The sequence below is a fragment of the Pseudochaenichthys georgianus genome, chromosome 17 (assembly GCF_902827115.2).
Source record: "Pseudochaenichthys georgianus chromosome 17, fPseGeo1.2, whole genome shotgun sequence".
Classification (NCBI taxonomy): Eukaryota; Metazoa; Chordata; class Actinopteri; order Perciformes; family Channichthyidae; genus Pseudochaenichthys; species Pseudochaenichthys georgianus.
The window spans coordinates 33,239,844-33,267,569 of record NC_047519.1 but is presented as its reverse complement, the minus strand read 5'-3'; the positions used below and the strand labels follow the sequence as shown (position 1 = coordinate 33,267,569).

At 40.4% G+C, this 27,726-nt stretch overlaps 2 protein-coding genes across 2 annotated transcripts; one reads left to right on the top strand and one right to left on the bottom strand.

The window, feature by feature from the left end:
- Window positions 1–44: 44 nt before the first annotated feature.
- On the top strand, window positions 45–26,470 carry rheb (Ras homolog, mTORC1 binding). The gene is made up of 9 exons (XM_034104012.2): window positions 45–134; window positions 20,165–20,264; window positions 21,058–21,129; window positions 23,416–23,483; window positions 23,589–23,671; window positions 23,778–23,834; window positions 23,951–23,998; window positions 24,255–24,336; window positions 25,661–26,470. Exons 2-9 carry the CDS (start codon window positions 20,213–20,215, stop codon window positions 25,751–25,753), a joined length of 555 nt encoding a protein of 184 aa, XP_033959903.1. The 5' UTR covers window positions 45–134; window positions 20,165–20,212; the 3' UTR covers window positions 25,754–26,470.
- LOC117461990 (leucine-rich repeat-containing protein 30-like) lies at window positions 5,588–7,022 on the bottom strand. The gene has a single exon (XM_034104011.1). It carries the CDS (start codon window positions 6,748–6,750, stop codon window positions 5,851–5,853), a length of 900 nt encoding a protein of 299 aa, XP_033959902.1. The 5' UTR covers window positions 6,751–7,022; the 3' UTR covers window positions 5,588–5,850.
- Window positions 26,471–27,726: the final 1,256 nt, after the last annotated feature.

Genomic DNA, 27,726 nt, shown 5'->3' with positions numbered 1-27,726 from the left:
TGGAGACTGGAGCTGAGAGAAGTAGTGCAGTTAACCCGGGCCAGGTAAGAACCTGAGATCAATCCGCCAAAAAACCGAGAGAAGAAGACGAATGCTCAGAGATAGGCCTACTGCAAATGATCTCCTGACAGATAGTAAGTATCTTATATTAACAACACTAAAAGGTTGTTTTAATGTTTATATTGCCCTTTAACATTGTGTTTTGCTGACAATTGCTCTACTTCCTCATGGTCTTGGGTTCTTAACCCCACTGTTGTATGTGTAAACCTATAATTGCCAATGCTGGTATTTCAACTACTAAATTCTGTGAATACATATTTAATGAGGATCTTATTAAAGCTCTTCTCTTTGCCACAACTTGAATGTGAACATTAGCAAAGGGTGACTTCGACCTAAGAGCTCTAAATCCCTGTTATGACTTTACTGTTAAACCCCATTATTAAAAAAAACTAATAGACATATTTCGATTTTGGGATTAGCACTGTGGTGCTATTAAATATTTTATGGTGAGATTATTCTTCAACTGCTGTCTCCAAGGTAAAACAAACACCAGCTTTAAATCTCGTCTTTAAAACCCACCTGGAAAATAATTGCTTTAAAGGGCTTAGAGAAAATTAAAATGAATAATCCCATAATATTTAAGCATCTGCTGATGTTGATCATGTGATGTGAAAATCCAGAAAAGGCCAATGGACCTTGTGGTGAAATTGTTTGGTCAACCAAATTGGACATTGTAAGACATTATCCTCCTATATCTAATATGACCTGTCATTGAGTGTACTGAAACAATGGCCTTTTTTCGTGGATAAGCACAAGTACATCTCTTAACAACATCCACTGGAAGGTGATTTTATTAATTACAATACTGAATACGTTATATAAGCCTTTTTCATGCTCAACTAGGCACCATATTTTAATAAATTAATATTTCCTTAAAGTCATTGCCTTCTGTTTTCTTAATCACACTTGTTCGTCCTCTCTGATCAGATTCAAGCATTGATCATATTAAAGGCAAACCCAGACTGACCTTCAAGAGGACTTCATTAGATGACCTGGCAAGACAAAGCCATGTCATCACACACATGTTTTTTTCAGCCTCAATGAATTAATTATGATGCCTTACTTAAATATATACAAATATTTGTCCAGAATTAGTCTTATCTGAGACGACAAGTGCAAACAACCTCAGTATATTCTCATAGCAATATCAAACAAAGAGATGGAGAAGCAACTAATGACAAAGTCAAACAATGTCATTCCCTTATTGTTTTTGCATGCATAAACACACATGGCGATTTCACTTGTACAGCAGTTTTCACGGCTAATTAAAATTCTGCCAGATTGACACGGGTCTACATTTAGTCTGAAAATGACCTTGCGTTGTCAAGGATATACGGATCCGGTTGTTGTTTTCCTTCATACAACAATGGCTGTGGCATTTCATAGAAGAGTCACATGTGTTTTTGTGGTCTTAAGGTGTTGTCTTGGCTGTTACCAGGAATGCATGAATACCAGCCTGAGCAGAGCTGTCATGGGACTTGACGAGAATGTTCCCTCCTCCAATTGGATGGAAGAATGAATGGATAGCATCATTGTCTGCACTAGTGAATGCAGAGAGAGAGAGAGACAGTAAGTGTGTGTGTGATTGAGGGCTGGTTCATGAAGACATGTTCAACAAATGTCTAACAATATCCCACTCCAGTGTTTTCAAATCTACTCTCTCAGAAATATCAGATGAACTCAAGTAGCCTTCTCCTGAATCAACACCATCCTCCTTCTACCAAATGTGTTTGATCGTAGTTATTTCAAACTGGATCTGGCATTAAGGTAGACATCGTTACTGCAGTTTCTTTATATTACTTAACTGTCAGTTTGGTCACTTTTGAATTTGTAGGGCTATTCCTGACCTATATACCATCTGATTATATGCCATGTATCCATTGCATTTAGTTAACCATTATAATTGTATTTTAACCATTCATCCATAACTATAAGCTAACAATGTTGACCAACATTTTACATTTTATGCTAACTATTTAGACAAATTATCACTTGATAATTGTTTTCTTATTTTAACCTTCTTTTTCAACCATTTATCCATTAGTTTTAGCCACCTATCTACCGATTACTTTAAGATAATATTTGTTTACCTTTTTACCTACTACTTGGCTTACCATTTTGGATTTGTCTACAGCTTTTATCACATCATTGAGTTTTTAGGTGTTAAAGACAACTCAATATATAATAAACCATTATTTGTATTTTGCCATATTGATTGAGCTTCAGAAGCACTCTATACCCTTGTCTAAGAATCGCTGTATGTGATAGCAAAATCAAGCCCATCGAGCAGGTTGTTGTTGATTTTTTTACCCGGTAACCTTTCACAAGCTTACTTTCATCACAATCTCAAAGCAAGACACTGAAACGCTCTGACATTACTCTGATTGGATGAGAGGAAGTGCCTCTAAAAGGATCAAAAGACTCCATATGTAGGACTCAAAGGTTATGAGTGACAGTGGCTGATACTGTTTCAGTGACCCACTGTTGTTGATTTCTAAACAACATCCTGAACTTTTGAATGGCTGATGTTGACATTTCATCGTGGAGAGCCGCCACTAAATCCTTTCTTGCTCATATCACTCCCTGCAGGAACAGTTTGAATCAGTTAAACTTAGGAATGACGATCTTAATAACACTTTGTTGTAATTGACATAAGTGGTAGTATAATGCTGTTTGTCAATAAATGCCAATCACATCACCCAACGTGAGGAGTCTCAGTGTGACTGAATAAATCACAGACTTTAAACTGCACTACAAAGAAAGGCTCATTAAGCCTCTCCTCATGTGGCTGCCAAACAGCACAGATTTTAACATGTAATTCCATTGTGATTATCCCGTGCCTTGATTGTCAAAAGCTCAATACGAGATTGATTAGCTGTCCTTCATTATGGGAAGTCATGAAGCTGGTGCCAAACTGTTTTCCAAGCTCAGGCTTATGAATGCAAAATACCTTTGAATGACGAACACGGGTGCCAATCTGTGCTCACCCAGTTGTTATATCTTGCACAGTGTCTCATTATAAAGCAAAGTTATTGGAGCATGCAGCAATTAAATAGGATCAGCAAATGCTACAAAGCCTGCTAACGGCAGTCATGTGTGATCCCTGGTGTACAGCTGACCACGAGTGAGTGAGGACCGTTCAGTGGAATAAGGTGATTTCCAGACTGCAAAGATTCACTTTGATTAATTGGGAGAGTGGTTAAAGTGTGTTTTACTTCAGTGGAGGTCACTGTTTGGAAGTCAATAGTGGAACCTTGACTGTACTTTGGTTATTAAATAAAATAAATAAACATTTAATTGAAGGTGGGGTAGGTAATTTTGGAGAAACCAGCTCGAGTGCGCGAGAATTTAAAAATACACAGCCGGAACAAATCTGCCACTTCCTTACAGAGCCCCTCCTCCAACACACACGAACGCACACATGACCAATGAGGGCACGAGATAAGTTTGTGCCCAGATGGAAGGCTGACAGGCAGGTAGGCCATCCAGTTACTTTAGCCGGGCCGGCTCAGATGATTGGTCGTGCTTTTTACAACGCTACGGCTTCCACAGATGATATTTTTTGTCAAAGCACTTTAGATATTCTTTGCTATCGGGATGTTAAGAGCATTCCATGGAATATAACAAAAAGTGTATCTCGAGCCGGTTTCTCAAACGTACCTACCCCACCACCGTTAGGGGTCAGCAACCTTTACTATCTGAAGATGTAAAAATGCAACCTGCTTGTTTGGGGGATGTATTTTCTTATTACTTGTTTTTGTATGCAAATGTTCACCACAGTTAAAGCATATATGGATAGGCAAAGCAATTCTCATACATTCTCCATATCACTTTCCTACCTCTGGTCTAGATGGTTGCTGATGGAATATGTGTTTGTATACTGTAAATATAATGGTCACCTGTCAAAAGAAGACAAGTCTTTGTGTATTGTTTTATCACCAAAATAGTAACTGCACTGAAACCTGAATTCAGGCCAACCGACTCACATTGATGCAATACCTTTGTAAGAGCTTTATTTGACATGTCCCAAGATCACTATCTGGGACAAAGACTTATTCTAGAGGGAATTGTGTGTGTGTGTGTGTGTGTGTGTGTGTGTGTGTGTGTGTGTGTGTGTGTGTGTGTGTGTGGTGTGTGTGTGTGTGTGTGTGTGTGTGTGTGTGTGTGTGTGTGTGTGTGTGTGTGTTGTGTGTGTGTGTGTGTGTGGTGTGGTGTGTGTGTGTGTGTGTGTGTGTGTGTGTGTGTGTGTGTGTGTGTGTGTGTGTGTGTGTGTGTGTGTGTGTGTGTGTGTGTGTGTGTGTGTGTGTGTGTGTGTGTGTGTGTGTGTGTGTGTGTGTGTGTGTGTGTGTGTGTGTGTGTGTGTGTGTGTGTGTGTGTGTGTGTGTGTGTGTGTGTGTGTGTGTGTGTGTGTGTGTGTGTGTGTGTGTGTGTGTGTGTGTGTGTGTGTGTGTGTTCTTACTATCAGCAACCTTGTGGTATAATATAAGAAATAGGTGTACAGATACGATAACATTATGTCATCACGACGTAAAGCTACACTACTGAAGTTTGACTACAAGCACCTTAATGTTAGTTGAAGTGTAAAATGCTTTGCAATAAAGCACTTAACACCGATTATCACAGTAAAAAAATATATATCTAAAAGTATCTATATATATATATATATATATATATATATATATATATATAACAGTATGGAAAGTGTGTTCAAAATTGGAATTAATCAACCTTTTGTGCAATCCAATTAACGTTATCTTACTGTTGACGCTTAACATCATAAAACTCAAATATAATTTGGAAAACATCATTTTAAAATATTATAAACTATTAGTCCTTGATTCCATTAAAAGTCACGTAACGATATCAAGTTATAGTCCGGTATCCTATCCACTCACTATGCTAGTGAATGAAATACTTTCACAATACTTTCTTTGCTTTATGTATGACCGTTGCCGTGCTACAGTAAATGCATATCCAAATTGGCAATAGCTGCAGATATGTAACAAAATAATCCAAATGTCGATTTACGACCCCTCTGAGCTTTAACAGTGTTTATATTTGCTTCAAGTTATTTGAATTTAATTTAAATCATTCCACAGTAGTCCACATTTTTTAGGACGCACTTTTCAATCATATCACTGTAAGTTTGTTTTCCATCGTTTGAAATTGTTTGTGTGACAACACGCGACAACCTCAGAGGAGCTGAACCCAGCAGGCAGCTCTGATCTGATGGAGTGGAACAACATTTAATCAGAGTATAAGTCCCTGTTGTGTTTTGTTTTATTATTTTGAAGATCTTAAGCCCCCCTCACCCGTTCTTTCCACTGACTTTCCACACCTGATCCCCATGACCTGAATCCAACAAAGGGTGGTGATGTGTAGCTGAGCGTGCCCACGTGCCCCCTCACTGCAACAGGCCAAGCAATGTCAACTGCCTGGTAATCATCTCCCAAATGTGCATTTTTACGTGAGCTGAGAGACTTATCCTGACCGCTTTGCTGTGGATTAACAAAGGTTTAGACACAGCAGTTAGTAGTCATTTTATTATTCAATGCAGTTTTGACATTACATAAAAAACAGGAAATAATATTATTACTGGTCTTAGGTGATCATTGAATAATCAGTTTGTGGCAAGAGCAAGGACTCACAGCATGACTAGCATGTGCCAGGGGTCAGGTCTGTGCCAACATCACATTATGACTCTTTTAGACACACACACACACACACACACACACACACACACACACACACACACACACACACACACACACACACATACACAGTAGTCCCTCACGTGGGCTTGAGGTAGTTATAGAGGGCACTGAGACCTCCTTGCAGCACCTCCTTGATAGGCTTGAGGAGGGGGTTGTGGATAATATGAAGTCCTTTATCCATGGGGTGGCAGGCCAACCTCTCGAGTCTGCTGAGTAGGTACAATTCCACTGGCACATTTTGCAGGTCATTGAAGTCAACATTGAGGAGTTCTAAAGACTCCAGGAAGCACAGTGTCTTGGGCAGTGAGTGGATACTGTTTCCCTCCACGATGAGGATCTTCAGATTAACTAAGTCCTGGATCTGGTCGGCGATGGTCTCCAGGCGGTTGCAAGCCAGTTGAAGAAAAACCAGACCCTTCATGCTGTAGACGCAGGTGGGGATGTGAACGATGCGGTTGTGGCTGAGGTTGAGTTTGGTCAGATTGTGCATGGCCCCCAGGCTGTTGGGGAGGCCCGTGATCTGGTTGTTGGCCAGGCTGAGCACCTCCAGGCGGGTGCAGCGCCCCAGCTCCTCGGGGACTTCGCTCAGGCGGTTTCGACAGGCGAAGAGCACGCGCAGCTTCTTCAGGAGGCTGATCTCCACCGGTAGACTTGAAAGGTTGTTCCCCCACAAGTTGAGTATCACAAGATTGTCCAGAGCTCCCAGGGCAGGGGGCAGGGAGCTCAGGCAGTTCATGGACAAGTTTAGCTTCTGCACTTCCCGGAGCTCCCACAGTTCAGAGGGGGTCTCGACAAGCGCCCGCATGGCCAGGCTGAGTGTGTTGTAGCCAAAGTGAACCGTGGTGTGTTTGCGGAACCTCTCGGCAGCGGACGACAGGCTGGGCTGGCCGTCTCGAGAAGAACCTTTGCTTCGTTGACGACCACTCCCCTCATTCAGCTCCTTGCTGGAGAAGCCGTGAGATTGCTTCCCACCCATCGTCCTCACAGTTGATTATATCACCTATTCCAAGATGTCAGCATCCAATTAGCTGAATCACCACCAATGATAGGATTGGTAAGGGTTGTTGATTCAGGGTTCCTAAGCGAGGCACGCAGAACATGATCAGCGTTGAGGTTTGTTGAAGAACTCCTGATGTTTGGCAGCAGCTACACTGAATCCTCGCTGTGTTTTCCTCACTCAGTTGAGTTGCCGGCAGCTGTAACGGAGCACTATGGGGCTGGTGGTCTGTGTGTCCCAGACCTACTGCCTGTCTTACTGGATTTCAAACACCAGCTGGTCCTGTCACTTCACATGTCCACAGATAGCACCCTTCTCCCCACCCACTAGCGGACGGCAGAGTTGGGGATTGGACGCTGGGTGAGCTCAATCAGATGAAGTCACTGCCATGATCTCATAACATAACACACGGAAATACACAGGCACACGTGGCACACATTATTCTGTTGGCTCGCCTGCTCTCTTCTCTGAGTGTATGACATTTTCATTTAAAATAGTTTAGATCTTTAACATACCATCTCTGGCTGACCATAATCTCTTCTCACTTTTATTTGTCTCCTGTCGGCCCCCTGCGCCTTTCTGCATGATCTCTCATCTCCAATGAAATATGGCACCAAGCCGACAGCCGTGAAAACACTCAATCATCTTTCAGAAAAGTAACGGTTCTTAAAGGTATTAGTGGAAACGTATGCACAGACATGCGCTGGTTTAATCTCAAGTGCAAAAGGACATGGAACATTCCACTGCGTTCCTAGAAAGCTCTACTGCTATTCAAAACTCATTCATGTGGCCCCGAGGGAACAATCTCTCTTTAAAAGCAGACACTGTAGTGCATTTACATTTTTGAACTTGTCTTTCCCCGCAGCAAGTTACACACTGACAGTTCTGGAGTTTTGTAAATATCTTTGTACAATTTACTGAAAGTTATTTGTTCCACCTGCTATTATAATTTGTCAGTATTTATTTCATATCTTCTGAATACTGTCTGCCTAATCAGCTCACTGCTGTAGGGGGGTGGAGATATCCCATCATGCATCTGTGGAGACGCAGGGTACCTAATGTTTCACAGGGCGGAACAGACAAACACATCCACACCTACATTGTAGGGCAGAAAGCATATCTTTAAAAAAAATAACCCTCCCCTGAAATTATCAAATTTCCTTTTTTTGTTGTCAAAGAACTAAAATACAAAAGGCAAAATAGCTAGAGATATTTTGATAACTAAGTTACGAAAATTATAAAAAAACATATCTTTTAAGACTCAATCTAGGAAATTAACGAAGTCTTGTACAGGGGCTGAAAATAAAATACCAAAACAATGTAAAGTAAAAGATTATAGATTGTTTTTTAGGTACATTTACTGAATATTTCCATTGTGCTTTTACTTCTCAACAATTCAGAACAAGTCATTGAGAGTTTTTGCAATAAAATGTCTAAAGTTTTCAAAACATTTCAATATCCATCCAAACCCCACGTTTAAAAAAAAAAAAAAATTAACCTTTATTTGACGAGATATAAAAGCATTGAGATAAAATCTCATTTTCAATGCTGACCTGGCCAAGAAGGCAGCAACGTAACACATAACACAAACATATAAAATACAGAGAACATAACTAAGAAAAAAGACGAAAAAGCAGTCACTACATTGTGCACATTAGGACAGTAAGAACGGTGCACTACTTATTTCTGCAGGAGCAGCTGGTGGTAAGGACTTCAGACAACTTCAATTTCAAGTGATGCTGCCCTAGCCAAGCACTCAGGTGCTTCCTGCTGTGATGCAACAGTGCTCAACACTTATTCAAGTCAAGTATTTTCAGCACTAAATCATAACTTTATTCCATGGGATTGTACATGACAACCTTACAGGATCAACTCAGACAAATACAAGACTCCAAAGCTCTTTCCAACAGGGAAGCAACCATGATAAACTCCAGAGCAACAGAAGAGAACACTCTTAAGGACAGACAGACATTCAATACATGTTTACAGTGCAGTGCACAGCATGAACAGAACAGCATGTACACTGAGCTGCTGTGTCAAACATACTGCACATTTTTACGTCTAAATATCGTTCACCTTGAGACTTAACTTCAGCTGTGTTTACATTATAGTCCTGTCTTATTAAGGTTCTGAATACGATGGGCCATTTTAACTGAACTTGGATGTATCTCTCTATCTCTCTATATATAGTGATATAGATACAAGCACTTAACATGACCTTATATTTAAGTACAACAACATTACAGTGAATTCTAATCAATGTATTAAATGTGTGTATTGCTTATGCTGAAAAGAGAAACATATTGTTCTCTAATCATGTAAAACCTTTAATAATGTAGTATTTTTGTCACATAAAGACAGAAATCGACTCTTGTATCTTAGAATAAACGCAATTATTCTTCGGATATGTATTGTTTCATTTTCCAGAAGGTGTCACTCGTGTATTTAACACGTTTTTAGCAACAGGAGAGGTGTACATTCATGAGCCATAAACACTTTATATAAACGTTCGAGGTGTAAATGGGACCTTGGACTTGATCCACTTTTCTCAACAGCCTCACAGAGTCTGACCAGGACTTAGAGTGGCCTTAGTCATCATTCTTCTCCCAGTGCAGTAATCAAAGTACTTGGATGACAGTTAGCAGTGATATCCAACTCTGGGGACTCAGTGGCTCTGCTGTGAGCGCGGCTACATCAGCACTTATGACTGACAGGTTGAATCATGGGCTTGCTGAATTGGACACTGGAGATAGGGCTGTTTGGGGTGTATTGCCCATTCAGGCTGCTGCTTGTGCAGCATGTCTCATACGGAAATGTTTTGGTAAATGTTAACACCTTCATACCACAGTAACTTTGTTGGAAAATGCTTTCTGACTGACACTTAATCACAAAGTCTTTATGCAACCCTCGCTCTGTGGAGCAGATCTAATGTTCTTGTGTGTATTTGCCACTGCTAATTTCACAAACAGCAGGTTTGCTTCATCCTGTCATCCTTTATTTAAATGAAAAATTACACCCCAGCTGTAACAGAGTAGCCCCCCCTCCATTTTCAAACACATCACCGGAGTGGCAACACGAGGCTCAGAACACGAGGCTCAGAACACATGCTGTCAAATATGTAGGAAACCCATGGCTTCACATGCAATTTCCTCATTATGGGTTAACTGTAGCATTGTGATACCTGGAAAAAGCTGAGATGGACAGATGGAGGGAGGGGGTGGGCTGGAAGCTGGATATGGACAGTGAATAATGCTAATTTCTGTGAGAGATGTCATCATGACATACTTCTCCATAACACACCGTCGCCTAGCACTTTGTCATAATCCTGTGAGCCATGAATCTTCATTAAATGCTTCTTCTTTATCCCGTGCATGCTTCCCCCCCCCCCCCCCCCCCCCCATGAGTCTTTCTTTCTACCAGAGGAACAGATGTGCGGAAACAGCTTGAGATTTAAATTCCAAGAAAATGGGATTTACCATTCCTCCCGCATTCACACAACACCTTAATACGGAGTCCCATTAGCACCAAATGAGGATGAGTTATTCACTCTGAGAACAGTTACACCCTCAAGTCCTCAGGGTGACAAAAATGATCTCATTTGAGAAAGCTCATCTGGTTATGTTGCACAATAATGACTCTGGATGAGCTACCTTTAGAGACTCAAGTTCAAGATATATACCATTATTACTTGTTCATTACTGCGGAGGCTTCTGGCGATGACGGATGATGTATGGCTCTGCTGCCACAGATTCTGCCGTAGGTGTCTCTCTCCTGAAATGTAAGGAGTACCTGCCAAGACCTGAAGTGCTTTAGAGTCTATATTGCAGACACATTACTCCCTGAAGCCAGCACTCTTATTGGAGAATATGTTTCCTTTTTAGACAAGACAAGATCAGGTCTAGGAAACAAGAAATATGCATTTTGCAGGCCTACTGAGTATCCCAAACAACATTAGCATCATGAAATGGGAGACGCATGTGAATGGGGTTGATGACGAGCCACCAGAGAAGGTAATCGTCTATTATTCAGCAGGTGCAGATGTGAATATTCACACCACTGGACACTTTCCATTTGTGTACATGGACGCATCCACCCCGGCTAATGGAGTCTGTGGAAGCGGCTGTGCTTTTTAGTAAAAAATTGGGGATAAGTCACACATTTCAATTGCCATCTGGAAATTGGATGCAACATTGCTCTGTCCAAACCTCCAGGTGACAAAAAGCATCTACTCAGCAATGCAAATTAGTGGGGAGAAAATGTAAGGGAGTGTCCAACAAGTCAGCTTCGAGGCTCAATACAAGCCAAGAACATTTCATTTCAATGTTTCCCATGTTCATTTATTCACCAGATTGGACACACTGAGGTTGCCCCTAGCTGGTTGTGCAAACTGTCAACATGGAAATGACTATATTTATCAAGGCGGTTTTAATATATTCAAGCCTATGTTGAAGATGGATTGGTTCTGAAAGAGCACATTCAAAACCATTCTGCATCTTCTTTGAATACGTGTCCCCCCCTTATCAACTCTAACTCAAGCACCTCCGCTGAGTATCTTGTAATCTCTTTCCCCAGGCCACACACCAGGTATCTGTAGTTAGATGTGTAGGGAGGCAGCCAGATTCATCTTGAGATAAACTGGGACAACATGATGAATAGATAATAAAGTCACCCAGGGGAAAGCACTATCCGGGTTAACTCCGCCGAATAAAGATACCATTTGTAATGATGGCTGGAATCAACAGGGAAGAGCAGTGAGCAAAACTAACTGGACTCCAAAGTGACCAAATCAGTTCCGACTTTGCTGATGCAGCAGATGGGGAGCACGAACCAATTGTGGCTGTGACAACAACAAGCGAGGTGATGAAGTACCAGCGAGCAGCCTATCTGGGTCTCACCTGCTCACTGCCACTCCTACAGGCCACTGACTGCTACACACACACAGTCGTACAGTGAGCGACGCTATAGAGTCATCTTGATCAGATAGTGTCGATGCTTTGCAATGGCAACAAGATTGAGTCATTCATTTGGTCAGGGTCTGACTTCCTGACCTCTAACTCCCATGAAAGCTCAGCAGAGACCCAGGTGGACATTAATGAACTTCCCTTCTGAAGATGCATCAGATTCACAGCCTGATGCCAACAGTGTCAGAAATAATTGGGGACAAATGGAAAAAATACCTCCAAATTCAACACAATCAATAGGGCCCACAAATGTGTGGTTTTTAATGTAAAAGCCTTTAAAATTCCAGATTTTTTTTTAAATGTTCGTAGTCGAAAAGATGTAATATGAATGGTCTGCAAAAGTGCAAGTAAACATAACAAGGCTTCTAAGGCAGACTAGTGAGTAGTGACCGTAATGACCCCAATAACGTCAGTCGTCTCAGTTACTAGCTTGTTAGTAGCCACCTTTATTAAGACACGGAAAATCTTAGAAGATCAAAAATATTTACGAACTTCTTTTATGTACAGTAGTAGAACTAAATATCAAAACCTCTAAACCCCAGCCCTCATTTCAGGTGTTAAATCAAAAACGTGTAAAAAAAAACCATTAACTTTGAGACGAGTGAACCAATAGGCAAACTAATTTCCAGGTTTTAGGATTTATACCAGCAGCACAAATAACACATTTGCCTCAGGGGGCTTAACAATTGTTACACTTCGCTGTGGGACACCCTCAATCTTTAGATCCTCAATTTTGATAAAGAAAACTCCTCCCAAGAAAACCTAAACTCACTGCTCCCAAACAATAGACAGCTACGGTCCATAACACTGATAGGTGGCTTGACTCATGGCAGCATGTATGATGCAAGCGACCAGCATTGGCGCAATCATAATTATTAGTTCAAAAAGTCCTGGTTCTGACCACTGAATTGCTTCAGTGGTCCCATCCCTATGTATTCTGATTATCAGTATCATAATCCTAAAGTACCAATATCAGACTGTCTACAGTTGAGCTTGGTAATGGTAGCAGCATTAGATAGATAGAACTTTATTTGTCATTGTACAAGTACAATGAAATTACAACAGACTCAAGGTGCCAACACGCAACAACAAGACAATATAAAAACAACAAAACAATATAAAAACAACAAATGGGACTTAAAAAAAGGGAATATGTACATAAATAAATAATAGATAAATTAAATTGCACGATTCCCCTCGTATTGCACGGAAGGTTTATATAACTTAAATATTAGCAGCGTTTAGTGCACATATGGCCCTGGGAAAGAAACTGAATTTGAGTCTGTTTGTCCGGGAAGACATGGTACGGAAGCGCCTGCCTGAGCGCAGCCGTACGAAGTGCTCGTTACCCGGGTGGTGTGGGTCCTTGAGGATTTTGACTGCCTTCTTAAGGCAACGAGAGCTGCACAGTACCTCCAGGGAGGGGAGGGGGCAACCGATGATCTTCTGGGCCGAGTTGATGACCCTTTGGAGCGCACCCCTCTCTGCGGCTGTACAGCTGAGGAACCACACGCAGATGCAGTAGGTGAGGATGCTTTCCACGGCGCAGCGGTAGAAGGGCACAAGTAGGTCCTGTCTGAGGTGGTAATTCCTGAGTATTCTCAGGAAGTAGAGTCTCTGCTGTGCCCTCTTGACGGTTGCCGTGGTGTTGGTCCTCCAGGACAGGTCCTCCGCCAGGTGAACGCCCAGGAATTTGATCACTGAGACTCTCTCCACACAGCCTCCATTAATGTACAGGGGCTGCATGACGGTCTTCTTCCTCCTAAAGTCAATGATCATTTCCTGGGTTTTCAGCTTGTTCAGCTGCAGGTTGTTTTACTTTGCACACCGCTAGCAGTTGCTCCACCTCTTCCATGTACGCGGTCTCGTCACCCCCTGAGATGCAGCCCACCACAGTGGTATCATCAGCGAACTTTATGATGGAGTTGCTGGTGTGGGCGGGGACGAGATCATAGGTGTAGAGGGCGTATAGTAGGGGGCTCAGCACGCAGCCCTGTGGTGATCCGGTGCTGAGACTGAGGGACGTGGAGGTGTGGGTGCCAATCCTCACTCTCTGGGGGCGATCAGACAGGAAGTCTTTAATCCATAGACACAAGGAATGGGATACTCCCAGGACTGATAGCTTGGTCACCAGTCTGTCGGGGAGGATGGTATTAAATGCGTTTGCATTATAAGGTTTGCCAACCCAGTCTCACAAAAAAATGTATAATAACTACGTTGGTCCACAACTTAGGACGTAGTATTTCTACAAAAACGCCTGTGAAATGGTAGGATCCCTACGTTTTTTTTCACAATTCATTTCCAATGGCTGGCGTCTATGTCACGTGATCTTCAAATTTCTCCCTGCAGAAAAAAAAAAAACATGGCCGAACTTTGTTTTATTCTCGGTGTAAAATGCCTATTTTAAAGTTAGTTTGGCCATTAAAATGCGTTTTGATGTCATTTGATGCGAGAAATATGAGTTGTTATTTCAGATTATGTGTGCAGTGGATGCACATGATCTTTAGTTTGCTAGTTATTATGAAGATTACTTCAGGAAATTGTGTCTATACAACGTTTTCATTGTCACCAAGGTGGTTGCTAGGGACGCTGCTATCGATATTATTTCTGTTATGTTGTGTAACTGTTTAATGGTGTTATCTTTATTGCTACCCCCTTCCCCGTCAATGTATAGTGTTGGTCCGCAGCGCAAACGTATTAGTTTAACAAAATCCGCATTTAAAATTGTGGCATAGATACGTTATTTTCCCCTGTGCAATTCTCCATTTACTCAACAATAACACATACATTAATTATCCTTGCGTTTATTTATTTGTTTGATTAATAAACACAAGTTGGAGTCTGTCAGGACCGAGGGTCAGAGCAGCTCATTTGCTTTACAGAATATTACACCCGGAAGTAAGTATTCTCTCCGCTTCGCTTGACAAACCCCGTGATAGTCCTCAAGCTCTGTGATTGGAGAGTGTGCCGAGCGTCGAACAGCACTTGAAATGGGATGTAACCACGGCAGACTGTCCAAAACTGGATTTGAACGGGTCCACCGCGCCCCCCCCCCCTCCCCCACCCCGTCCCCAGAACTACACATGCTGGCTATTGTGTTTCGCAACATGTTCTATGGCACGTCTCTACTGGGAGTTGTAGTTTTAAAAGACGTTTTCGTATTTCCCATAATAAGAAGTGGCCAGTATTAAACTGTGTACATCCCTGGAGGTTTAGGGGACAGGAAACACTCAAATGTAAAACATATAATTAATAAATGGGTGAAAATTGCTTGTGCCCATAATGGGCAGCATTACCCACATGCCAGCTAAGGTCAGAAGAGCTTTATTTAACAGCTGGTCTTATGTCTGTGACCCCTCCTGTTGTTAATTGATAAGCTTGAAACATGCACTTGTCAAGGTTCAGAGGCACATTTTGCAAATATGGCAGTAGCCATCGATCATCTTAAGATAAGATATACTTTATTGATCCCAAGTTGGAAACATTTGCGTTACATCAGCATGTGTAACAGTTGTAAATATGCAGTGGTGTTTATTTGTAAATCATTTAGTATAATCACACAAATTCTGTGTTTTATAATTAATAATTCTGTGTTCTTTATTTATTGATTGTTCAATACCTGACAAGATGAAAATCTTTGGTCGCAGGTTCTTCAACAGTGCATTACAAGACATCTATCAATATGTGTACCTCCACCATTAAACTGTCGTATTCTGCACATTTCTTATACTATCTACATACATCTTATATAAGAGTATAATACATGTATAATATCAGTTAAAATAAGTGCTTCAACATAGTTGAACATTGCTGGAGGTATACACAAAGTTTTTCATTCATTGCATAACTACACCGTTTATGTATATGATATGTCAATAAACCTTAGAAAATCTTGAAAGGGATGTGCAAAATAGTCATTACATACAGTCTTTAATTAACTATTAGTAGAGAATAACGAGTAATGAATATACTTTATAGGGATCCTATTAATATCTAATAATAAAAATAATGAAATTCAATAACATGCTTTAACCACTAGGTGTCCCTTTATATCAGCTGTGCATTTACGGTGTAAATACAGCCTATCTACCAATTGGATCAAATATAAAAGTCAGCCGAATTAGTGTTGATACTGCAAGGAGACGTATTTTGTGAAAATAAATGTAAGATGTTGTTTAATGGCTGATATATGTATGATCCATGTCACGTTTTCAGTGTTGGCGGCAGTTCCTCATGTTTGTCTAGAAGTCTTCTCATCAGGGCTCTATAATAGAGAACTACGGCAGATATGTAATATTTAATGCAGCCGAACCGTGTATTACAATGCCGTTATCTGATGAATTTCAAAGAGAAAAGCAAGCACACTCGGAATAAAGTGTTTTCGGTCTGTTTCCGGTATTTGTTTATGACGATGTGATGTGAGATGTGAGACTGGAATTGCACAGGGGGAAATAACGTATCTATGCCACAATTTTAGATGCGGATTTTGTTAAACTAATACGTTTGTGCTGTGGATCAACACTATACATTGACGGGGAAGGGGGTAGCAATAAAGATTACACCATTAAACTGTTACACAACATAACAGAAATAATATCGATAGCAGCGTCCTTAGCAACCACCTTGGTAACAATGAAAAAGTTGTAATTGACACAATTTCCTGAAGTAATCTTCGTAATAACTAGCAAACTAAAGATCATGTGCATCCACTGCACACATAATCTGAAATAACAACTCATATTTATCGCATCAAATGACATCAAAACGCATTTTAATGGCCAAACTAACTTTAAAATAGGCATTTTACACCGAGAATAAAACGAAGTTCGGCCATGTTTTTTTTTCTGCAGGGAGAAATGTGAAGATCACGTGACATAGACGCCAGCCATTGGAATGAATGGTGAAACAAAAACGTAGGGATCTTACAATTTCAGAGGCGTTTTTGTAGAAATACTACATCCTACGTTGTGGACCAACGTAGTTATTACACGTTTTTTTATGAGACTGGGTTGGGTTTGCCATGTAGGCAGTGTAGCATCAAAACAAAGAGTGTAGGAAGGAAGGAGCAGTCTCAGTCAATAGCCACAATGTTCAGTGTGTTACTTGAACTAGGCTTGGTGGTAGGTTAGCTTTTGTTGAGAGCCTCATATTGCAAAGTTGTTTTGTTGACCGTGAATGACAGCACAGTTTCATAACAAGTTCCATCCACGATGATTTCCTGCCCATGCCATGTCTACAAGAACTTGAAACAATGCTATCTGACAAGCTCTGTTCTAGAAATTAGGATGCTTGCCAGACCATCACTGCCAGCAAGCCATAAATGTTTCATGTGCTGATATGGTAATCATTGGATCCCTACAATGACACCTTGTGAGAGTTGGATAACGATGGCTGTCTTTCAGGCCTCTGTGACTCTGGCCGCGGTCCAACAGCTGAGGCACAGCCTGAAGAGTGAATCAGCCTGTTAAAACGGCTCTGTTGCACCCAATAGCTACACATCTCAAAGATGAAGGAAATAAAGGTGCAACGGGTCTCCTCTAAGCATCTTACACAGCCTCTCTGATGCAAATGCATTCCTCTGAGTTAAATATGCATTGCGTTTCATGAGGTTTGCGAGTGGGTCCAGGTGCCCGTTGGTGGCACAGACCCAGCTGGAGGATGTGGCTGCCTCGCTCCGCTGGCGCTCAGGCTGGCATACTAACAGAGCCAGGAGTGCTTTCACAGGGAGTTGAAAGAGGCTGGCTCGGGCGCCACACACCCAGGGTTCAGACGCACGAGCTCCAGCTGCATGTCCATTAGCTCGCATAGCTAAAGAAATTGCAGATCCAAAGTGAATTTTTTCAAACTGGTCCGTGACAAGAATATCGATCTCATGACGCTTACATGCAGCGCAATCACATCTGCCTTCTCTATGCACGCGAGATTCTGTGAGATTAATTGTTGGGGTGAAATAAAGGAATTTTCCAATCACAGGGGATGAAGCAATAAAAGGCAAACATGTCTAAAAGAGCTTAATGTATTAGTTCTCTCAGGCTTGTGTAAGCCTTTTATTAAATTGAAACAATCTTGTCAGACACCTGTTGTTCTTGCAGGGGTATTTATTGTTGGCCTATGTCAGCACACTGTAATCCCTGGATAGTACATGGCTGTATTACTAGTGTGACCTATTCTTGGTCATCATAATTTCCTGAGTGTGTGTGTGTGTGTGAGGGAGAGGGAGAGGGAAGTGACAGTGTGCATGAGTGTGTATTTTGTGTGTGTGTGTCCAGTGATTGCCGGCACCCTTCAGCCATTTCAGTTGAGATTTTTTTCTCTTTTTTTTTGACACCCAATGTCATGCAGAACAAACCGCCTATTGCTGACACCAGTGATTTCTTGTCTCCAGTGCTGAGAAGTGTGTGTGGAGGCAAAACAGTTGGGTCTTACTGATGGAGACTTGGACATTTCTGTGATTAAGTGGTAATAGCCCGGGACGTGACAGGAAAACGGGGGACTTAATTGGTCACAGGGCAAGAAAACCTGCACACCCCCGGCCCGGTTGTATGGGGCTATTTTTGAGAGAGTATATAATTACTTTTAGAGTGTTGCTCCAAAACTCTCTAAGCTGGCATTTATACTGTGTGAAAAAGCAAGAATACTCTGTTTTGCACACAGTATCATTGGTGAAGTGATTGACACACATGATCAACATTAGTGTTTAAAAGTAAAGAGGACTCTCATCTTTCCACCACCTTTGCCACGCCTGCCTTGAATTCCTATTGGCTTTACCCACTAATTGTGGCATGAGTTCCTATGGTATTGTTGCATGCCTGTGGTTTGGGTTAAGGCCACGGTTATATTAAGACATGGGTATTTTACCATCTATTATAGAACACACTATCAGCTCAGATAATCAGGGTTGTCTGTAGTCTGATTTATGTGTGAGGTTTTTGGAGAGAGTGATGCACTGCTTAAGAAACCGAGAGTCTGAACCTAAATGTAAGACACAGATAGAAATAAACAATAATTAGAAGGTGATGTTTCTTTGGGAATATATAGTTATTTGAGCACTGACAGACAGACCTCTGTTACTGGTGGCTCCTGGGTGAAATATATAAATGGTGTTATGGGGACATCTACTGGCTAATGTGAGAGCATGCACAATACACTATTCATTCCAAATATTTGGTAGAATTCCAATTATATTGTTTTGTGTATTGTACCTGTGCCAAGAGATAGAAATTCCTTATTGCACCTTTTTAGTTATCGCATTACAATATTACTAATTTTAAACAATTATGCACCGTATTGGTTTAAATGGTGTAATGCCTTCCTCAAACTGCCATGATGAAGTTCCCTTTTTATATTATTTTTTTGCAATTTCTGGTTAAATAACAAGCACATTTCAATTGATTTATTCCTCATCTAAAGGAAATATTCAGATCCTTCAATTAATGAATACAACTTACACTATTGTGTTAAAATACTCTGTGTAAAAGTCCTTCCTGACAAAATCCAAACACACATAAACATAGAAAATCATTATTAGCATAAATTCATCCATCCATAGAAAGTCTTTCGTATTGCTGGATTCTGATTATTGATGCATCACTGTGTAAATCACTCAATTGTTGCAGTTGATGGGGTAGTTATAACTACTTCAAAATGTTCATCTGTTGGCAAATTAAGACTTATCTTAACCTTTTGATAATAACCATTAAGTTATGTTTAATTGTGTTCTTTAAAAATGTCTGCCTCAAATGTAGTGGAGTAGAACTATAATGACACAAACTGAAAATACTACGAATAGTAAGTACGTAGTAAGTCCTTTTTTATATAAACAAGTTTCATGCACCAAAATGTGCCCATCCCATTTGGGCTTTAACAAATCTACAAACAAACCACTTTAAGAACTGAATGATTAATTATATTTTTGTAGGGATCATTATGGATATACCACAGTGTGTCCATGTTAAAAATAATAATAATACACACAAAAATAATGACATCTTAATTGGAGCCGTAATGGCAGTATCGCTGCTCCCTGACCCTAAAAAATGAACGACACAGCACCTGACCACACAGCAAATCACAACGCGTGTGGCAGCCAGTCAGATTTCAGGAAGCTAGCACCACTCTTTGACGAGCATTTATATTATCCAATCAGAGTTTTACAACAGGCCTCGAGTCCCGCCTTTACTCCTCTTGTAGCCAATTAGAACAGAGCAGTAATTACTTATTCATTACATTGCAAAGGGGAGTGACGCAGTTATTGTAAATCTACAGATACTCCATGCTTTTTTCACATGAACCGATAAACATAATTTTCCCAAGCTTTGGAATTTCAAATCTTTCTAAAAAAAATAGCAAAGAAGAGTGATTCCTGCTGTCATCTGAAAGGCTGTATGCCGAATCTCTGCAGCCTTTACATTTGGATGCCATTCTGGTTGCAGGTTGCGGCACACCACCCCGAGGACTAGATGCGATAACCAGGACGAGATATGCCGCAGCCGAAATCACGAAAAATTGCCATCCTCGGGTACAGATCCGTAGGTAAGTTCCCAAACGACATGAAACATGGGTAGAATAAAGACATCCAGGGCCTATGATGCGACCCTGAGGCTACATTTTATCGGCCTTATGGGTCAATTTAGGTCCATAATGCGAGCCATTACGTTCCCTATAATAGACTTTAATGATCGGGAGTAAGGTCTGTCATGCAGCATCTCACAGCAGGAGGCTGAGCGCCACCAGGTGAGACATGGCTCTGCCTGTTTTATCACATGAGGCCTCCCGTAATGTGTTCCATATATATATATATATTTATTTATTTTAACGCTAAATGTCCTTATTCATGGTTTAGTTGGTGCCATGTTTTATAAGGGGCATGAAGGTCCAACCGAATTTGACGCATTACTGTGCGGTTTGTTTGATCGTATCTGAAACCAAAGAACCGTAATTTGCATGCAGTGAAGGGATGTTCGGGATGGCAAGATGGCACACGCAGATAGAAGCACTGTAGGCCCAGCCAGCACAGCATCACCCAACACAACCATGTCATATTCCCATAGAGACTTGGGTTATGTTAATGGTGGCCTACTAAGTTAATATAGTAACATCTCATGGTATTTATATAGGGATTTAGGAAGGTGATTTTAAGCTTGACTGATATGGTGATGATTACACTTTGTTTCACAATCAGCGAAGTCGTTTTGTCCTGTATGATTAATGAACACTAGTCGAAGGACTGCAAACCATTATTTTGAAGCTTTTGGGAATTTATTTTCAAATTTCCAATTATTTCACCATATGTTATCTGTTTACAATATTCATTTGTGTTTTGCAGGAAAGTCCTCCTTGACCATTCAGTTTGTTGAAGGCCAGTTTGTGGACTCCTATGACCCGACAATAGAAAACAGTAAGTGGGAAAGGGTGACTGTCACAGCCTCTGTAAACAAACAGGAAACTGTTTAGTTGAAGTGGTAAACCACTGAAAAAAAAAAAAGCCACACTAACTATGTTGAAATTAATAATTTCTATACTCTGTGTTCCCTTGTGTTACAAAGTTAAGTCTCATCAGTTTTACTTATGGAGCCCCAAAATCACAATGTGTTTCCAACCTGAATGTGACGCCCTGTGTCCTTAAACCTCCAATTCTAAATATGTGAAACTCCACACAACAGAATGTGTAATTATGTTCAAAACCTATATGATAATTGTTGTTGACAAAATAATTCTCAACAAAAGGTCCACTTACACTTTGTTTCCAAAGCTTTAGCTACATCTTGTGGCCTTACTCAGTGTATCAATGACCTCAGATGTAGCTGTTATCGTGTTACCCTCGTATGATACTGCAGTCACATGATAACAGAATGCAGCAGCATTTACAATAGGGCTGCAACTAATGCAAGAAAGTATTATTTTAATTAGAGATAAAAAAAATTGTTTACAAAATGTCATAAAATAGCAGTAACATATCCATTACATTTCCTCAAAGTCCTTGTTGATATCATCATATTGCTGTTTTGTCTTTAAAAAAGGCCAAACTAACTAAACATATTTCCTTTGTAATAATTTAAAACAGAGAAAAGGTGCAAATCCTTACATTTGACAAGTTGGAACTAGAGAAGTTTAGTTAACAAAGATGACAACTATCATTACAGTTTTTAATTGTGTCATTCTATTGGCCGATATTGATTGCAGGTCTCATACATTATCACACTATAAATAGTATGTCATTTGACAATGGGCGTATTGGACAAGTACTCAGACATCTCCAAATAAACAATGTCCAAATGTGTCATTATTCTTTATTTTGGTTTTATATAAACTGAGCTTGTTACCATCACCTGAATCGTACACCTTTTTAACTTTGATATCATGATTTCACTGAAAGATGAAAAAACAATTATAGCCCTGAATAGTAACCTAGCAGGGCGTGATGTTCCCTCTAAATGTGTCCAAACACCACACCAGCTGATTTCAGCTTCCACACTTTCAGCCAAAAAGAAGGACTTTATTTTTAGGACCTTTTGGAAAAATCAGCTGGTGTGGAGTTTGTTCAGATTTATACGTTGACTTGAGTGGGATAAGCTTGGAAATCAGTGTGAGGGGGAACTTAGCTTGAGGGTAGTTTAAAAGTACATTTTCTGATTGAGAGTAACTTGCAGTAATTCCTCAAGCTACTACTGTAAACACACATATTCCCAGACACTCCAGGGATTTCAGTCTGAACTTTACCTGCAGGCTGTTTTTCTGTTTCCCGACACGCTCGCCCGCGTATCACCCTGCGTTTCTCGAGTGTGTGGTCTGCGTCTATAAATAATCTCTGGATGGGTATAAAGTGAAGTGTCAGCGATATCAGCGAGATGCTGCAGGCAGCGCAATCCCTCAGTCCTGTAGATAATGTGACCCATCTCCAGGCAGATATTGACATTCCTGTGCCGGATGAACTCAGTGGTACGGAAATGGATCCATACGGAGACGTGCAGATTGAAAACGTTCAGTAATGAAGATACAGTATAGCACTGTCTAGTATACATAGTGTAGTACATACAGTGTTAGTAAGTCTTACTTTAAAAGGTCTTGCTCTCAGTAGCGGATAATCGTAAAGAAATAATGCAAAACATTTAACTCAAAATAAAACTGGCCCCAGCTAGAGAATCTTACGTAGAGGAATGATCCAAGTCGAGCGTTGTTTCGTAGATGATTTCCAAAAGTACAATGAACAATGGTTTCATCTATTACTGTCCCGCAGCCTTCCTATAGCTTTCCTCGGCTCACCCTGGGAAGAAAAAAACATTTGCCTATACTGGTGCCCTTATCTCCAATATATATTACCCGATCACCAGGTGCCCAAATCAACCAGGGCCCAAAAATGCCTTCAAGATAAAAGCATAAGGAACTAATTACATTAACTTAAATTACACTAAATAAAAGGTATATTTAGAAGAAACAAAAACAGCAAGAGAAGAAATGTTTAACTATTAATAAGATGCGATACGACACACTTTATCGTAAGGACATTTGTTTTGGACTTCCGCCGTTCGACAAAAGATAAAACATAATAAATACGACAGAAAAAACCCAGCATATTCACACATGAGTCACATCACAAATAAATCAATATATAGCTCCAACACTCTCCATCCATCGGTATGTGTATAGTTTCTATTGGTTCAACTTTCTTTTCTTTTGCCTGCAGCATTCACTAAAACCATCACAATAAATGGACAAGAGTATCATCTTCAGCTGGTCGACACAGCCGGACAGGTATAGTTACTGAATTTGATCAAATACACATTAATAGTTAACTGTTAATTCTGCCTCGTTACTTAGTCAGAATAACTTTTAATCCCTTATTTTGTATCTCTATAGGATGAGTACTCTATCTTCCCACAGACCTACTCCATAGATATCAACGGTTACATTCTGGTCTATTCAGTCACCTCCAATAAAAGGTATACTTTCCCCCCCCTCCTTATCAAAAGGATATTTGAAGTTCTGTATAATGAGATGAAACGGCATTCAAAGGCTTAAGAGGAAACTTCCCCTTGTTTGTTTCAGCTTTGAAGTTGTACAAGTTATCCATGAAAAACTATTGGACATGGTGGGAAAAGTTCAGTAAGTTCTTCGCCTTTCTCATTTTATCTTCTTGTTATGCTGCCTTCGGCTTTCCAAGACATGTCATTTATCAAACATACATGACAATTTGCCGTTTACTTTTCCCTCTATTGCAGAGTTCCAATTATGCTCGTCGGAAACAAGAACGACCTACATATGGAGCGGTATGTCCCAACACACTTCAAATGGAACATTAGGTCAACCATTCACAATAGGCATACACATGGGGCATTTTCATCTTCATATCACACAAACAGAAATACAGAGCAGATGTTAATGTTTTGTTCACAGATGACCCAAAAGAAGGAGAAAGCTCGAGTAGTAATACTTGTTGTTTGTGTAGCTCTTTTCACATATACCTTAGTCAGTGGAAGCAGAATCCATAGGTTGAACTTGATCTATGTTTTCTTTCCATTTTAGAGTAATCAGTTGTGAAGAAGGAAAAGCATTAGCCGAATCCTGGAACGCTGCCTTCATGGAGTCCTCAGCTAAAGAGAACCAGGTAAGAGTCAAAACGGCAGAGATCATAGATAACAGCACTTTGTTTATGTTTGGGACGGTTCTTATCAAGAACTATTTATCTGTCTGTTGATCCCAATAGAGAATTTGTTTACGAACCAGATGTGAGCTTACACCCTTAAAAATGTTACCAGTAAACGTTTGGGGGTATGCGGTATGAAATCCGTGTGTCTCCCAGGTGGGGAGTGTCTGACCAATAGATGATGACAAGTTGAATTCAGACGTATTTTGACTTTTTTTGTTTAAATCTGTCTTTTTTTAAGTGGTGAGTCATGGTGGCAGATCCTCAATGAAATGTTACCCAACTTGTTTCTCTACCAAGTGTTTAAACGTCTTTCAGCTCATTGTTTGGGATAAAAGGCCCTCAACTTGTGCTTCATTTGTGTTTCAATCGCACTGCTCTCATCACCTGATTTTGCCAAAAAGCTCCAAAAAAACAGTGTAACCACAGATACAGACTGTGTATTGAACTTCAAGGAACAACAGGCACATATCTAAAGGCTAATATTGCTCTGTGCCTTTTGAATGTGTAAATAACTGTTGGATAACAGCTTTTATATATTTACTCGATAATATATCAAAGTTGTGTTTAAAGCATAGACTGTATAGGTTTAGAGCTAACTTTACTGCCCCCTAGTGGCCAGAAATATTAATTTACGCAGATTTAACAATGGTTCAAAAGTGTATCCACCACAGCCTTTGAGCTACAGCAAGTTGTAACTGCTATAACTTAATATAATTCCCTACATTTCTTCCAGGGACAGGCTAAGGCTTGGCCATCGTGAGCTAAAAGTAATCAAAAAGTTGCCACAAAGGCCACAATAATCAGATCTTGATATATATTATGTATTTAGGAAACTTAGATAAGTTTGAAAATGGAAACACAACCTGCTTCAAATTAACCAAGCAGACAACAGTCTGTCTTTATATTTGCCAAAACAACACTGTCTTTGTTGTGCATAAAGCCAGTGTGCCTCTACTGGATGTAATTTGTTCTACTGGAAAATTCCAAGTGGTGTGACTTAGACGTGTGCGTGTGCGCGCGTGTGTGTGTGTGTGTGTGTGTGTGTGTGTGTGTGTGTGTGTGTGTGGTGTGTGTGTGTGTGTGTGTGTGTGTGTGTGTGTGTGTGTGTGTGTGTGTGTGTGTGTGTGTGTGTGTGTGTGTGTGTGTGTGTGTGTGTGTGTGTGTGTGTGTGTGTGTGTGTGTGTGTGTGTGTGTGTGTGTGTGTGTGTGTGTGTGTGTGTGTGTGTGTGTGTGTGTGTGTGTGTGTGTGTGTGTGGTCTATCTCTCTCTATCTCTCTGTCAGACGGCTGTGGAAGTTTTCCGGAGGATGATCCTTGAGGCAGAGAAGATGGAAGGCGGCGTGCAACCAGGAAAAACGTCCTGCTCCATGATGTAGAGCCGCTCAATCAACACACAGGACACTGCACTGGGATATCCCGTTACTTGAAGGCTAGCTGCCAGTTCTTCACCACCTCAGCTGACTCCACCCCTCCAGGGTCCTAAATATCCAATACTGTCTATTTATGGCTCTGATTCCACTGTTATTTATCAGTATCTCCTATTCCCTTTTGTCATCCTGGTTTTTCTTTGTGTGTTAGAAAAAAAAAAAAAGGATGAGTGGTGGTTCCCTTGTCTCCCACAGTCCACCCCTCCTCCATGTCTGTGTTTGACACTGATGCAAAACACAGAGCTTCTTTAGGGTGTATCAGAACAAATGTTTTCCTGTGCTCGGTAATAACGACTACCGTAACTATGGCCAGAGATAGTAGTGGCTTGATGCATCTTAGCTACTCATTATGCTGCTCCCATATAGGCAACGAGTCCTTCTCTGTTTAAATAGCAAGAGATAAGACAAATGTCATGTCTGCCATGCATACGCTCTGGAAACGAATAAGAAAACGTGGACGTTTCTTCTGATACATCCCCGGCTGTCCTCCAATATAAACAGCTCTTTTTCTACTTCATCTCCACGCAGTACCCACTTCTCTGTCCCTCAGTTTGTTTGCATAGCGGTTACTGTCAGCCAAAAAAAATCTGCATCCATTTTCTAATGTTGAAAATGTTGTACAAATGTTTTTGATTGTAATCATTAAAAGGAAAAAGTGATTATGTACTGCAGGGTTGAGTGTGGATTATTATTTTGTCCCCTGGGAGACAGGGAAGGTTTGTTTTATAAGCAACATTGAAAAGAAACATGTTTAAAGAGACAGTAATATATACAACACTAAAAAAAGAGTAGAAAATACAAAATGATACAACAAAGAAATATCTAAATAGAAGATAAAACGGAACTAAAAAAGTGAAAAAAATAAGAGTTGAAAATAAAAATGTAATCAAACATTGTTAAAGGGCCAATTTACAGCTAAAAAATATTATCTACCTTTCTAATGGTGCAGTTATTTGAGGAGAGCTCAGGATGCAGGGTAGGTTATTATGTTTTTAAGATTTAGTAAAAGTAAGCAATGCTGAAAATCTAAAATATTGTATTTATTGAAACTTGATTGTGCCAACTAAATATGTGTTGCTGGTCTTTTTAACAGTTAGAATTCAATGTAATAGTAGACTCAAGCAATAGCTCACGACAGGCCGTGGTATATGCTCATTATATCACAGCTAAGGGGCGTGGTTACAACCCCCCTTAGCTGTTAGTTAGTTAGTTAGTTAGTTAGTTTCGACCGGACTTCTTTTGTCTGATGTGAGCGTCCTTGCTGCACATTATCCGTTACATGTTTCCATCTTAAGCTTTGTTAGTTAGTTAGTTTCGTAACGGACGTAATGTAACAGTTGTAGCTTTTCTCAGACGCGGAGGGATACTGACTTGTGAAAAGTAACTACAATTCTACCCGTGGTATACGCTCATTATATCACGGAAGAACCAATCAGATTGCTTGATTTGACTTGTCCGTTTTATAAAATACGATTTGATGTGCTCCTGTATCGGTGGTTAATATAAAGACAAAAGGTGGTACTTTCTCTGAATGTGTTTTACTGTTGAGAGTGATGGATTATTAATTTGCCTAAGTGTTTAAGCAGAGAATTTTGAATGACTATTTTCTTTGGTCTGCTCCTCTCCCTTGTGGGCGGGGCTCAGATAGAAAAAGGTGATGTCATGTTCCTCAGAGCACCAGTGAGGAGAAAGCAATAATACAATCTGAATCTGGCGACAGCTGGTGGGATGTTTGCTCACAGTCAATGCAATCTGATCCAACTACACCCTGACAGCCCTGGCGAACCAGATTTAGTTTTACTCATAAATGACTCCTAAGGGGGTCATTTCTCACTTAAAGACGTTTTTCAGCGAACATTAAATGTAAGATGTTTTTAAAAAGGAATAATGTGAAAGGCCGTTGAAAATCCTTGAGAGCTGGT

Bases quoted from the DNA above. Each gene is read 5' to 3' on its own strand.
- LOC117461990 (XM_034104011.1), bottom strand. From the start codon at position 6,750: ATGGGTGGGAAGCAATCTCACGGCTTCTCCAGCAAGGAGCTGAATGAG.
- rheb (XM_034104012.2), top strand. From the start codon at position 20,213: ATGCCGCAGCCGAAATCACGAAAAATTGCCATCCTCGGGTACAGATCC. The intron at 23,484-23,588 runs GTATAGTTACTG...GTATCTCTATAG, and splicing joins TGGTCGACACAGCCGGACAG to GATGAGTACTCTATCTTCCC. The intron at 23,999-24,254 runs GTATGTCCCAAC...TTTCCATTTTAG, and splicing joins AACGACCTACATATGGAGCG to AGTAATCAGTTGTGAAGAAG.